Source organism: Carassius auratus, unplaced genomic scaffold (genome assembly GCF_003368295.1).
Source record: "Carassius auratus strain Wakin unplaced genomic scaffold, ASM336829v1 scaf_tig00215414, whole genome shotgun sequence".
Taxonomy (NCBI): Eukaryota; Metazoa; Chordata; class Actinopteri; order Cypriniformes; family Cyprinidae; genus Carassius; species Carassius auratus.
Window position 1 is genome coordinate 207,651 of NW_020528078.1, and position 16,218 is coordinate 223,868.

At 37.8% G+C, this 16,218-nt stretch overlaps 1 protein-coding gene across 1 annotated transcript in view; it reads left to right on the forward strand.

Moving 5' to 3' along the window:
• The window catches only part of LOC113094632 (neurotensin receptor type 1-like), a 30,723-nt gene that overhangs the window by 9,754 nt on the left and 4,751 nt on the right, over window positions 1-16,218 (forward strand). The window contains exons 2-3 of the mRNA XM_026260229.1: window positions 4,978-5,179; window positions 15,746-15,830. Of these exons, the coding sequence (XP_026116014.1) occupies window positions 4,978-5,179; window positions 15,746-15,830 (287 nt within the window). The remainder of the gene's footprint in view (window positions 1-4,977; window positions 5,180-15,745; window positions 15,831-16,218) is intronic.

Consider the following 16,218-nt stretch of genomic DNA (forward strand, 5'->3'; position numbering starts at 1 on the left):
CATGCCGACACTGAGGCTGCACTCACTGAGACAGACTGCTCTCACTGCAAGAGCAAAAGTTTCAACCCACTTCACTCATGGATCACCCTTCTTTAATGAAAACATATCAATGCCCTTCCCACTCTCTGGTTTCTTCCCTCCCAGCTGCACTTGGAAGAAGAAATTTGCCTTCCTCAACTCCCCTGTCTTCCCCAATGGGGTTATTCGCCCACTGTGGACGTATTTGCAAACTGCTTCACTGCAGAAGTCTTTACAGGTTATGCACCACTTCCTGTCTAAGTGCTCCTGGTGGGCAGCTGGTTCAGGTAGCCCAAAAGCTTTGGTGTTGGACCCTGAGCCACAGAAGCTGTCTCAATCTCTATGCAGAGAGGAAAAAGAGGAGGGCTAGGTCCCACCAAGGCTGGACCACCCAAAAATAAGTATCATGCTTTCTTTCTAGTTCCCCATTTAGTTCTGGGTGACCAAAGTGTTGATCATCGCTTGCTTACCCCCTCGCTTCAGAGATGCTTTTTGAATTTAGGTACAAGACAACAATTTGCATAATCTCCAATCCGAAGTGGAAAGTCTGCTTGCAGAAGGAGCCATCTCTACTTAAAAGCCTTGTGTTTCCCAGCCAGCCCCCTGGAAAATCCCTTGCCTGTTTCAGACATGCGTCTCACTGACTGATGTCCAGATAGAAGGTAGTCATGACAGACACCTCGAACTCGGTTTAGGGAGTACTGTACAAGGGCAGTTCGGCTTGTGGTCTAACCTGGAGCAACACCTGCACATCAACTGCCTAGAAATTATAGTGGTTTTTCTAGCCCTTAAAACCTTCCTAATAGCTTTAAGAGGGAACCACATTCTGGTCCACTAGGAAAACGTGACAGAATTAGCCTTTATACAATTGTTGTAAATATTTGACATACAGTTTGCAGTATGTATAAAATTTTATGGTAACACTTTACTTCGATAGTGTCACGATCATTAGCTGGAGTGCTCATGAACTTCAGTAGAGGGCACTCCACTCAGGACCATTCCACCCATCAACCACCAGATGTCACCATATCATCACTTGGACACTAGCACCTCTCATACTGTTGCACCACACCCAAACTACATCTCCTATGAGTCACTGCATCAAAATCACCTTGCCACACCTGCACCTCATTCATCAGCCAATTTCCTTGCCACACCTGCACCTCATTTACACACACATATAAGCACCACAATCACTTTCACTCACTGCGAAGTCTTGTTTAGCCTGTCTAGCATTTCAGAGCATTTTCCCTTGTGTTTGATAATCACGTGTCCAGTGGTGGACGAAGTACACAAATCAAGTACTTGAGTAAAAGTACAGATACATATGGTAAAATATTACTCCAGTAAAAGTAAAAGTACTCCTTTTTCAATTTTACTCAAGTGAAAGTACAAAAGTACTCAATTTTTTATGTACTTAAGTAAAAAAGTACTGCAAGATAGATGTTTGCAATTTTATATAGGCTACTTAATTTAATTTTATATTAGCACATTTTTTTTATAATCCTACTGCTCAAAATACCTTGGATTTTTTCCAAAATAACCACTATATGGAGGCAAGATATTTTTGTTGTTGATATAGACTACGCTGATTAGAGTAATGTTCACTGTGAAGCTTACACTGTGATGAACCTGAGAGAAAACAGAGATGACCATCTGATCTTCACCAGTAACAACAAAGTATTTTAAAGTTAGTTGTTTTACAGAACATCAAAGTTACAGTACAGACCAAAAGTTTGGACACACCTTCTCATTCAAAGAGTTTCCTTTATTTTCATGACTATGAAAATTGTAGAGTCACACTGAAGGCATCAAGGGCTATTTGTGCAAGAAGGAGAGTGATGGGGTGCTGCGCCAGATGACCTGGCCTCCACAGTCACCGGACCTGAACCCAATCGAGATGGTTTAGGGGTGAGCTGGACCGCAGACAGAAGGCAAAAGGGCCAACAAGTGCTAAGCATCTCTCGGGGAACTCCTTCAAGACTGTTGGAAGACCATTTCAGGTGACTACCTCTTGAAGCTCATCAAGAGAATGCCAAGAGTGTGCAAAGCAGTAATCAAAGCAAAAGGTGGCTACTTTGAAGAACCTACAATATGACATATTTTCAGCTTCACACTTTTTTGTTATGTATATAATTCCATATATAATTCCACATGTGTTAATTCATAGTTTTGATGCCTTCAGCGTGAATCTACTATTTTCATAGTCATGAAAATAAAGAAAACTCTTTGAATGAGAAGGTGTGTCCAAACTTTTGGTCTGTACTGTATATATGACATGATAATAAGGCCTGAAAATAGAAAGAACATTTTAAGTAAAAAAATAATAAAACAAATTTCATAATGATTTTTTCCTTCTCAAATCTTGTCTGTGGTTTAAAAACACCCCTGGCCAAACGGGGTGCATCTCTTCCCACTGATAATTACTGTAGTTACCATGTTCTGAACATCACATCCTTTCTTTTCTAACCAGATGTAATATATATATATATATATATATATATATATATATATATATATATATATATATATGTGTGTGTGTGTATGTGTGTGTGTGTGTGTGTGTGTGTGTGTGTGTGTGTGTGTGTGTGTGTGTGGCTGAATAAAACTATTTGGACATTATAAAAATTACATCAACTTAGCACTAACAAGCTTGTTAGCTAGACAGTTAGCATCAGCTAGCAATACTTACTTATTATGGGGTTTTTTTGATGTTGTTTTTTTTACCTAAAATTGATGTGCCTGCATCGTTTGCACTCGAGCATTTCAGTGGGCTTAAATAGATCACTCTTTACAACGGATTTAGTTCCCAAACAACTGACAGTTTTGACCTAAATATGATTTTCAGTTACAATAATTAATCCAAAATTTCGACATAACTTACTTTTAGCAACATCAGACGCACGCGCGCTCACAAGATCTCCCGGTTCTTACTTCTGGAGACTCGCACTAAACGGTTCATTTGAATCAGTGAGTGGTCGACTCCAGAACAGCTGCAATCGGATCATTCTAATTCGTAAACGAATCGTTTATTTTGAAAAGACTCAGTTCGTTCATGATGAATCAGACACCGCTTCTGCGTGTCGGAGCACGTGATATATTATAGGGAGTAACGATATGTTTTATGAAATGTAGTGAAGTAAAAAGTACGATTTTATGCTTTGGAATGTAGTGAAGTAAAAGTAAAAGTTGCTCAAAATAAAACTACTCCAGTAAAGTACAGATACTTGAAAAATGTACTTGAGTACAGTAACGAAGTAAAGCTACTCCGTTACTGTCCACCACTGCACGTGTCTGATCTTGGATTGTGTATTTCGACTCTGATTATCTGCTGCCTGCCCCGATCTCTGCTTGGTTCTGTTTTCGATTCTGGTTACACCTAACATACCTGACGCCATACCCGATTTCTGCCTGTCTGACCATTCTCTGAATAAAGTTCTGCACATGGATCCGGACACCTCTGACTCCTCGTTACAGACAGTCACTTTAGACATTCTTACCGTAAGTTACTTTTCAACTACATGCCAACTAGCAGTCATTAGTAAACTGTTTGTTTAATATCTTCTAACACTTTATTTTGATGGGTCCACAACATACAACATACTAACTATGAGAAACTTTGCAACATGCTGACATGTAGTTACAAAGTTACTTATAGTTAGTAGAATGTCTAAATTGGAATATCAAAATAAAATGTAACCAATGTTAATTATTTGACCAAAATAAGAGGGATCATACAAAATGTGTGTTATTTTTATTTGACAATTTTTTTATCTGACCTGAATGAGATATACATATACCTTTAGTCCACAAGAGAAAGTATTTGAATTTATAAAAATGACCCCCATTTGGTTTTCCAGCATCTTTTGTGTATTTCAGCCCTTTCCAACAATCTTTTCACACTGAGGACAACTGATGAACTCATAAACAACTATTACAAAAGGTCAAATGGTCACTGATGCTCCAGAAGGAAACACAATGCATTAAGAGCCTGGATATGAAAGTTTTTTGAATGTGAAGATCAGAGTCAATTAAACTTATTTTATCTTATGGGAAACATGTAGCATCTTCTGTAGCTATATATATATATAAAGAGCACTTTCTTCTAGAACATGTTTAGTTCTAACTTCTCCTCACCTTCCTGATTTAAAGACCTTTACTATTACTATTCCCATCCTCTTTCTCTTCAATGTTTTTTTTTTTTTTCTCAGTCTGGAAGGAACAGTGCTGGGCTCTTAAACTCCAGTCATCTGCTGAACAGCGATTTAACATGACTGCCTAAACCAACACAATGTTCTTCTAAATTAGTACTAAGGAGTATTTCAATAGTCTTGGCAAAGTCTCTGTTTTTACATGCAGTGCAGATGTCAGAACGCATGAGATTAATTTGCTTTGGCAACAGCACAAAAAAGAAAGGAACAAAAGACTGGAATGACAGACCCAGGAATGTGACCAGTTCAAGAAAACCTAGGAGACCCCCATGCCTTGCAGTTATAATTACTGTGTGTCCGTGTGTGTGCATAGATTTTGTGGTAGGTGAGGTTATCAAGGGGTGTCATATGTACCTTCTTTTTCAGGTGGAAGAATTATAAAAATGATAATTGCTGCATGTACACAACAGTTTACAAAAAAAGGAAGGTCCCAGGAAATACATGAAACTATAAAATGTAGTGCGTTTCTTTAGTTAAAAGTGTTTTCCAAATGCATGCATGTAATTATTTTTCACACACACAATTTTTCAATTTAATTAAAATTCAGTCCAACTGACTTCCTGGGGTTTTTTTTATCATACACACCCTTGCAAGTCCAACCAAATGGAGATATTATTAAACAGTTCTTTAGGGTCTGCACAGGTCTCAAAATAAACCTTAAACTGTTTTTCATAGAAAAATAAATAAATAAAAATGACAGTCAAAAAGTCCTAAATTCTTTCCTTTTCCTTGTTTCCTTTTGCTCAAGGTGAATGCCTTCCTGTCCTTTGTGGTTCCCATGGCATTGATCTCAGCATTAAATGGAGTCATAGCCAGTCAGCTCCTACGCATGTTTCGGGAGTCTGCTCAGGATAATCGCATCTGCATCATCGGAGGCAACGCTACAATGCTTAGTGTTGCCGTTGAACCCAACCGTGCCCAATCAATACGCCATGGAGTCATGGTGCTGCGTGAGTACCTTTATGTTTTTAAGTATATACAGTACAGACCAAAAGTTTGGACACACCTTCTCATTCAAAGAGTTTTCTTTATTTTCATGACTATGAAAATTGTAGATTCACACTGAAGGCATCAAAACTATGAATTAACACATGTGGAATTATATATGGAATTATATACATAACAAAAAAGTGTGAAACAACTGAAAATATGTCAAATTCTAGGTTCTTCAAAGTAGCCATCTTTTGCTTTGATTACCAGAGATGTATAAAGTACTAGAGACCCATACTTGAGTAAAAGTACAAGTGCTCTATCAAAAAAAGTGACTTGAGCAGAAGTTGAAGTGCTCTTTAAGCACCACACTTAAGTAGAAGTACTAAAGTATTCAACATTTTTTGTACTTAAGTATTGCAAGTAGTCTATTTTAAAATTTACTACTCAAGTACTGAAAGTAAAAGTAGAAGTATTGTGTTATGTAGCTATTAAAGAAAGTAGTCAAAAGTTTGAACATATTGTTTTTAATATTTTAAATGATTAACCTAAAGGACAATCACAATTCCTTTGACTGTAACTTCTTGTAAACAAAAAACGGTTACTAGGGTTAGTTAGCCCAATTTGCAAAATTATGTCATTAATAACTTACCCTCATGTTGTTTCAAACCCGTAAGACATCAGAGGGTCATTTAGAATTTTTTGAAGCATCGAAAATACATTTTGGTCCAAATATAGCAAAAACTACGTCTTTATTCAGCATTGTCTTCTCTTCCGTGTCTGTTGTAAGACAGTTAAAAACAAAGCAGTTTGTGATATCCAGTTCGCGAACGAATCATTCGATGTAACCGGATCTTTTTGAAACAGTTCACCAAATTGAACTGAATCGTTTTAAACGGTTCGCGTCTCCAATACGCTTTAATCCACAGATGAATTAAGCTGTTAACTTGTTTAATGTGTCTGACACTCCCTCTGAGTTAAAACAAACCAATATCCCGGGGTAATTCATTGACTCAAACAATACACTGACTGAACTGCTGTGAAGAGAGAACTGAAGATGAACACCGAGCCGAGCCAGATAATGACTCGTTCATGAGTCAAGAACCGTTTCTGTCAGACGCGTCCGATTCGTGAACCGAGGAGCTGATGATACTGCGCATGTGTGATTTAGCGTGAAGCAAACCGACACACAGAGCGTCTGAACCGAACTGATTCTTTTGGTGATTGATTCTGAACTGATTCTGTGTTAATGTTATGAGCCCAGGTGCAGTCAACGCCAATGACGCCATTGCGTCGAGCGCAAAAGAATCGGTGAACTGTTTTCTTCAACTGGTTTATTGAATCGAACTGTCAGAAAGAACTAACGTTACTGGTCATCCGAGAACTGATGCAACCGGTTCTTGACTCGTGAACGAGTCATTATCTGGCTCGGCTCGGTGTTCATTTCTCTCTTCACAGCAGTTCAGTCAGCATGTGCAGTCTTCTTAATCGCTTGATTCGCTCAATGATGTGCCAGCTTCATCAAACCTGCCATCTACAGTTCTGGCAGTGGTTTGTAATGGAATGATTCGTAACATTTTTATAATTGTAACAAGTAACGATGCAGCACATAAAAAAATATCGGAGTAAAAGTATTAAACTCAGCGAAAATATGTACTGAAGTAAAAGTGGAAGTAGGAGAAAAAAATAATACTCTAGTAAAGTACAGATACCGCCTTTTAGTACTTAAGTACAGCAGTGAAGTAGTTCTACTTCGTTACTATACATCTCTGTTGATTACTGCTTTGCACACTCTTGGCATTCTCTTGATGAGCTTCAAGAGGTAGTCACCTGAAATGACAGACAGATTTTCCTGTCATCGAATTAGTGGATTCAAATACGCCTGCGCCATGCTCTTAAGACCATGCACTTAGATCATTAAAACCCAAGGAGTAGCTAAAGGCTCAGACGACCAGGACGGAGGTGGGCCTCCGGAAGACCACGATGTAGCCAGAGCAACTGAGGATAGAGCCGGAAAAAAAGGAGGAGCCTGACAGAGCCAGAGGAACAGAGTGACGAGGCTAGGAGGAGCAAGGAGGAGCCAATGGGTTGGAGGGTCAAGGTGGGGTCCGGGTCTCAAAGGCTGGAGGCGGAGACAGGGGATCTTCTAACCCTGAGGTAGCTGGTGACAGGAAGTCCCGAAGCACAACCAACCCACCAGATATGGCGTGCTGAAGGTAAGCTGAAGGTCTTTCCTGAGGCAGCAGAGACTGGGCTGATGGACTGGCTGGCTGATACAGAGGAGGGAGTGGGAGCCTTGGTGGGAACACAGGAGGACATGAACTGGGCATAACCAGCAGAGACGCAGGAGTTTCAGGGCTGGGCAGAACCAGCGGAGACCCAGGAAATTTAGGGCTGGGTGGAACAAGAGGAGACACAGGAGATTTAGGGCTGGGAGGAGACGCTGGAGATCCAGGGGCACATGGTAATACTTCTCCATACCAGTCTATTGAGTCCATCTTAAAGATATCAATAAGTTCCTTAGAATACATCCCAGAAACCGGCTGCAGCTCACCCTTAGTGGTGGGAGTGAATTGACTCATTCACTAATCCCTATATAGTGTATGGCAGTTGAGTTCCCTATATTGGGAAGGAGTGAACAAATAATTGAACGGATTCGGACGGCGACGTATACACTGCACGTGAGACTTGGAGCTGTTGCAAAAACATTGCCATATGTACTTTTATATTACAAATACCTTATTTTAGAAAATAATATTAATAGCAATAATAATCCAAATGACTTTATATTGCAATTATACATACCTCTGTGTCAGCTTTGTGGTTTCATTGACGGTATATAATATTTTTTTTGTAATGTTTTTATGTTCATAATCATTAAATGCTATTAAAATACTGAGAACAAAAATAAACACATAAACATATGTTCATAATTATGTATTTATTATTTTTGGTATCTTGACACTCGCTCAAGCAACGTTTTGAGCTCAGATAAGATGGTTGTAGAGCTTCCTCTGGCGACCGTTAATTTTACATCAGAATGAATATTCACTAAATTATCATCATTTTTGTAAGGTATGCCAACGATGCCACCTCAGTAAATTAGTAAAATATAAAACTGAGTTATTGCCAACATAACATGTTTTAATATAATGTATGTAATAAACGTTCAAGCAGAAATAATAAAGATGTAAACATCATCTCTCATTTAAACTCGCTCGCTCCCACTCTTGCTTCCAGCTCGACGCTACTCCGTGTTGGATTGTGGGAAATAGTGCTTCAACGAGTGTACATCGGTTGTACAGTCGAAATCAGAATGAATTGTGGGTAAAAAGTAGTGGACAAACGTAGGGAATGAAGTCGTTCATTCAGAATTCGGACAGCACTACAAAATGTCTGACAGCCGATATAGTGCACTATATAGTGGATAGGGAGCGGTTTCAGACACAGCATATGCTGCCAAAAATCGTCCAGATGAAGGCATCTCAGTAGACACGAACTGAAGCTAAGATTGAATTTGGACGTGCCTTGATGCCTTCCTAACTTGCAATGCATCCTCCGAAGGCAGCATTTTACGGTTTCCGGATGCAGCCCTGGTCTGGACATTCTTGAGGCTCTGGCTCTATAAGAGCTATAGCTTCAAATCAAGGAGATTTTTTGTGTGTGTGTTTGTGTGTGCCTGTGTCTGTGACCTTATTATCGTGATAAGTGTTGTACAGTGTCCCACTGATTGTGTTGATCAATGAACAGAACGTTAATAACAGCATGGTGTTTTTTTTTTTTCATTTAACCCAATGCAATCTCTCTATCGACCAAGTTTGGTCCTAGAGAGCCACAGTAGTCAAGCAGTTCAGCTTCAGTCCTAATCAGACACACCTGAACAAGCTCATCAATCTCTTCAGGATTACTGAGGCTAAAGGCAGGTCAGGGTTTTCTTTTTCAAGGTTGGAGCTGAACTCTAGGATCGAACTTGCCTACCCCTGCTAGACAAAAACATAGCAATAAACTCTTGACAGTGAAACAGGATTATAAAATACAGGAGAAGGCTGAGTCACATGCATGTTTATCCCAAAAGATGTCTATTATGTACTGCCTTTAACGAATATCCCTATATTATAACAACCACAGATTATTTAATTTTACAGGCAAATAAAAACTGAATATTGCATGTGTGTATTGCAAATTATGTTTACTCTCCACATTCTAAATCATAATGTTTTGTAATGCTTCAATGAATTTGACTAACATACTAAAGAACATGTAAAGTACTTGATTACAATTTCAACTGTATTTTGTTATTTAATATTACATTTATATTTAAGAAATGGAACTTCAGCCCATTGTTACAAATATATTTATAAACATGACATTAAAGTTCCAATAAAAATTACATTTATATACATTTTAGTTTATCAAAATGATTGTCATTGCATTCAGTCAGTACATATTTCAAAGACAATAGAATAAATTATTAAATGATAAAGATGTAGTTCAGTTAAAATGTTAACTGTAATATGTTTTCATTTATTGCTATTAACAATTAAAATGCAATTAAACATCCAAAAATGTATATTCTTTTGTCTATAAGTACTCTTTTTAAAAGTATTTTGCCCACAAAATTCTATTCAAAATATTATATAATCCATGCAATCCACAACATTAAGTCACACATATCAGCTTACAGTGCCATGTCTATTCAAACCTATTTGTGTCTCCTCATATTTTTTGACAAAGTGGATTTCAAGTGAAACAGTGGACTGTCATTAATGCCCACTTAAATCAAAACAAAACAAAACAAAAAGGTGTTTGTGTCAGTACATTTCAGGATTGCCATTAGTACCAGTCCAAAAAAAAAGAAAAAAAAAGAAATGCTTGTCATTTCTGCACACGTTATTATATCAGTTTTAAAATGCAGTCTGTGGCTATAAGTATTAATGTATATAAAAGCTGGAATACACTACAAGACTTTGGATGAGTATATGCTAGTTGCTGAAAGTCAGAGCTAGTCTGCGGATTTGAGCTGACAGATTTTTTAGAAAATCTCAAAGTGTATGATTAGTCACAGACTCTGATTTTTTTTTTTTTTTAGCTCCAGACTTATTCCATCCAGTCAGGGGATATCAAACATGTTTGAGTTTTTCAGCTAATTTTAAAAAACACATTGTTTTCATTTGTCAAGCTTCTAGCAACAACTCAACATTTCTGCATGAGGTTGTTGTTGTAATCAGAATTAATTTAAAGTTGTGTACACTGGTAGTGTAGTGTATCCTTACTTGTTTAGTGTATGATGGCCACTTTTCCTCTGTGACTATTTACAAAGTCGGTAATTGTAGAATGCTTAGTGTATTAAAATCTGTTCAGATTTTAAAATAGTGTAGTGTATTCCAGCCTTAAGCATTTGTTTTTCCAAGTGAAATGTTTGTTCTCTCGCATTTGACCTTACTACAGTCAATTATTTCCACATCCCATTATAGGTTGTTCACCTTTTCTTCTCACCGTTTCCAATCATGCATTGTCTGAATAGATCCCGCAGAGCTTGCTTCGAATCAAGCAGTTTGCCCCTAAAACACTTCATCTGTCAGAGTCACAGCGTGAGTGGGTGAGGTGATCCATAGCTGATGTAAGAGCCACTTGCTGACTGAAAGACTCTGCTGAGGACACTTTTTTTTTTGCACGGCAGGTTCATACAGGGTCAGAGAGTGTTGGGAGTGCTCTTATCTATTTTTCTTAATTTATATAATGTTCACTTCTACATCTGCTGAATTTGAATTTACATGGAGTGCTGTTAAAGATCAGAATCAGAATTACTCACTTTCATTCTTTAACTGGATCCAAAGGCACTAAGCGATACATCTAGAGAAGTTCATAACAGTAAATCTGCAGTTCTGATGATATTCTGTATGCAAAGTTCTTAAATGAAAAATAATAAGAGAAAGACATCAGTTAATTTTTTTAATTTTAATTTTACTAAACTTTCACCCTTGATGGAATATCTCTTACCATTCCATCTTAGTGACTGTATATATATTTTTTAAATGTCTTAAGGATGTTATGTGACTACATGACAGCATTTAGGAGAGACAAAGTCAAAAAGCAAGTAGAAAGACATCATTACTTATGGACTCACATTTGAGAGAGAGTGAAATAGAGGAAGATCTATTCTCATTGGCTTGGAATGTAATTAGGTGCCCACGTTGACCCTGTGCAAGAACTGTGACAGGAAGTGTCTCTCTGACTGAGAAGAGGAATAACCATCTCTGCTCCTTTTCAGATGATAGTAATTGCTGCTCACAAGACAATACACACCATTTTGTATATCATTTGCACAAAAATGCCTGACACAAGCTCTTTAAGCATGAATAATTAAAGTCTTAATGTGCTATATGAGACTGACAATTAATGCAAGTGGGTTGGATGCAAAATTGAATGGACAGAATACTCAATAGCACAGACTAATTACCATATTCGCAACCTAAAATAATATAACTAATTGGGTTTTATCAAAGCACATCACCAGGCAAGATTTTTGTCATTTATGAATTTGTTAATGCATCTACTGATTTCAAAGGAAATCAGCACAGACTGGTACAAAAACACGAGATGGGCAAACTAGTTTTTTGTTTCACACAGCTCCTGATACACATTGAAATTACAGCATTTCGGTATTTTGTAGGCAGAGTGTGTTTGCATGCTGTACACATCATTTATTGTGTCCACAGCACTGTCTGAGGCAGTGTGTTTGTTGCTGTGCAAAGAGCATAATCCTCCCCTGTGTGATGCCACTGATCTATGTTTCTTTATAAATCCAAAGCAATTGGGAGGAGTGGAATCAGCCAGGCTTTGAGAATAAATATGTCTGACTGCCTTCTGAAACACACACACACATATATACATATATCACATGCATGTACCCAAATGCTTTCACTGAGCCTTTCATTTCAAAGTTAATCAGACAAAATTGTATTCATGATTGAATTTCTAGAATTTCATCCATTGCTGTTAGTCAACAGCATCATGAGGCATTAACATTCAGAGACAGAGCGACTTACTCGTTAACTGCTCCATTAGTGATAAGATAAGGAGATAGACTGGTGGAATGAAGAGAAAATGAAATTCATCAAAGAAAACAAGATCATTTAAAGTGTTAAAGATTTGAATTAACCGCAGTGAGTTGCAGCCAAATTGCCTGAAGCAGTCAGCCATTTTGCTGAAGTGTGCTGAAATGAGCAGAGCAACATTTACAAAAATGTTACATAACCATATGAACTTTTTTACTTTGATAATGTGAGTACTGGGGGCAGAGACTTCTGATAAGCAAATTTGGCTTTCGTAATTATTTTACTGCTCAATATTTGTATGCATCTTAATAAATTATCAAAAGAAATCCAGCTAACCTCAAAGCCTCAAAGCCTGTGCTTGCTGTGTCCATATGTCATCCATCTTCACACTGATCTTCAACAGATCCATGGAGCTCTGTGAAGTCACCCTCCTGCTTCAAATGTTCCACCATCATCCCTGTACCCAAGAAACCAAAAAATCTCATGACTTAATGACTACAGACCTGTTGCCTTAACATCTGTGGTCATGAAGTCATTTGAGATACTGGTGGACAACCTTCAGGATAACTTGACCCTGTCTCTGTACCCATCTCCACCTGTCAGTGGATCACCAGCTTCCTGACAGACAGGCAGCAGCTAGTGAGGCTGGGAAAAATCACATCTAACACCCGCACCAGCATCAGCACTGAAGTTCCTCAGGGCTGCGTTCTCTCCCCACTGCTGTTCTCCCTCTACAACAACAACTGTACCTCTAAAGACCCCTCTATCAAGCTCCTGAAGTTTGCAGATGACACCACAGTCATCGGTCTGCTTATAGACAGGAGGCTGTGCAGCTGGCTGTCTGGTGCAGTCAAAACAACCTGGAGCTGAACAAGTTCAAGTCCTGGTTTGGGCCAGCCAGCAAATTAGATTTAAGAAGCGGACTATTAGGACAGCTGACAGGATCAATGGTGTGCACCTGACCAGTCTTAAGGACTTGTACAACTCCAGAGTGAAAAAATGGGCAGGTAACATCATCAAAGACCCCTCTCACCCCGGACACAAACTGTTTGCACTTTTCCCCTCAGGCAGACGCTACAGATCTCTCTGCACTAGAACATCTAGGCATAAAAACATGCCATGCCATCTCCAGCTTAAACAGCTAGCACAGGAATTATTACCTATGTTCTGTAATTCATTTCTGAAATTCATTCAACATTTTGAATTATTCCTTCTCAGAGATTATGTAATAGTATCTCTTTATCTATACAGTTCTATATAGAGTAAAAAAAATGCATAAATCTGTAAATAAATCAATCTGCTGTTCCAGATTCATACACATTATTTATTGTTCTTACTATTTAAAGTTGTTTTTCTGTTCTCATGTCAGATGTGTATGTATGTCTGTATGTATGCATGCATGTATGTACTAGGAGCACCTTAAAAAATAAATACCTGTGCACACCTGGCAAATAAAGCTAATTCTGATTCTGATTCTTATAATGTGATTGCTGGTGGTGGAAACCCCTGATAACTGAGACAGATTGCCATTTCAAAAGAAACAAACTGAGGCCAATATTTATCTGTCTCCCGCTTCCTTCTCTTGGGCTTTATCTTTTAATTGCTTCTAGTCTCATATAAAGAAAAACAAATTCAATTTGGGTAACCAGAAGAATCCTGGACAAGATTTAATAGTTCAAGAAAAGCCGAACAAAACACAAGGACTGTTGTTCATATAATTCACAAAAGTTGATATTATATAAATCGGCATTTCTGCTGACATTTCGAAGGGAAGAGGAATCCCTCCATGAATCTTTTTCTTTCATAGACAAACGCACACAATTATACACACACAAACATTTAAAACACCATCTGTGTAACAAATGAGTGACTAGTTTGATCCAGAAATAATTTTTGTTATACTGGTTGAAAGTCTCTTCATATCCCAATAGCAATCATTAAGTTAAGTGGTTTAAATTTATTTATCTGTATTTATATATTCTGTGGAAGGCGAAGGACCAAGAAATGTACATTCAATCAAATCGCTCGGTATGAGCAGTTTAAATACCTTTCCTACCTGCCTGTCAACATATATCTGCATACCTCTGCACACCCTGTTCATGCAGACAGAATATGTCATTAGCGCATTCACGCACGCTGTGCAGACAGAGCTAGAATGGCAGACAAATATCAACAACCTGGTCTTCCTTCCTGGTATTGTAGTGCTTTTAAAGTTTTATCACTGGTTAATGACACAATGTAGCCCAGCGGTTCCCTCTTATAATGCTCACACACATATTTTGCATGTCTAACACGCGATTCAGATGACCAGCTCGAGCTACGTGAATGAATTGTGTTCTGATTGATATGATCCCTTCATGGACTAGAATTGGGAAGCGCTGATGTAGGCTATTGTAGTAATGTTATCTCTTCTGGTCTGTGAGCATAAATGCGTTCAGGGGGTGTGGCTTTGGACGGCGATTGCAGGGAGCGTGGACCATTCACTTCCAGTGCTATCAGGCTAATGTTAGCATTTTCCAAGATCTCCTCTTGCACCTTTAAACACCTATGTTTTTAGCAGTTCTCTGTTTTATATATCACTATATAAAAAATTATATATATTTTAAAATATTATATTATATAAAAAAGTTGACTATTAAATGATTATTAAATGTTTCTGAACATATTTGAACAAACAAAATACTGAATATGTCTTAGTGTGTACTAGAACAGAGACAGTATTCTGATATTTAATAGTCCATTTTTTGTAATGAAATTCCAATAAAATATAATTACTGCTAATTGTTTTTAACATGACCAAGGAGGTCAATAATACCTGGAATAAGTTAACATTCACATTCATCTCAATGGATGCCGCAAATTCGATCCAGCTGTACATGATTTATAATCTGCCATATTTGCATTAGGGTTTATTCATGAAACACAAGCAAAATAAATTGCTTTGTAAAGCCATCTGTGTTTAAATTATCATTTTCAACTAGTTTGACAATTTGCATACGAATGGCTGTTCACAGTGCTTACACAGAAATTAATTCTGCTTGTGGTTCTTGAATAAGGCATACTGTATAATGTTGAAGCTAACCAAAAAAAAAAAAAAAAAAAAAAAAATGATATGTGCATAAATTGTGAGGAAACAGATTTAGGAAGCAAATGTGTTGTGTGGCACCACTGCCTAACACTAAATGGGAGATCAATAGCCTTTCTCCTCTAGTCAAAAACCTCATACAAAGACACAACAGAGTTTAGTGAGTCAATCCCTGCTTGACTTGGATCTGACCTGGAGGGGCAGATAAATTGAAATGGGATCAGTAAAGGATCAGAGAAAAATAAATGGCTCATGTAAAATTTGCAGACACTAATCCATTTCTGTCAGGATAAAAAAAAATATGAGTAAAATGTGACTATTACATGCTGAAACCCCAGCAGAGCTCTTGAAATCTGTTCATTTACACATATTATTGCACAAAGGTGGAAACACTTCTTATTATCCCTATGTTTTACCTATTCTTTTTATTTTATTCTCCACAGGTGCTGTGGTTATTGCCTTTGTGGTGTGCTGGCTGCCATATCATGCCCGAAGACTAATGTACTGCTATGTCACTGATTGGACACCGTAAGTTTCAATTCAAAGACAACTGAAAAATCACAACATAAAATAAAACTGTAAAACTTTCTCTCAAATTTTCGATTTGCATTCTCTTACTGGACAAATGCACAAATGCTGAGCTTATAGATGAACAAGTGCAACTGCAATTCCTGACCAATATCAAATTCCTCTGTTTTTAAGAGAAAAGGTTGCTGAAGTCCAAGAGCTTCTCATAGATAACATACAAAGAAGCTTATAAAATAAAAGAATAGCTGTAGCTAGCTCTCCATGAACTATAGGTCTATATATCAATGCTTTGTTCTGGGCAGCACCACCAAAAGCAGTGCACATTAATCATGATGCATCTGGCTGTGGTAGTGATTTCTAGGAGTTTTCTTCAATAATTTAGGGCCAG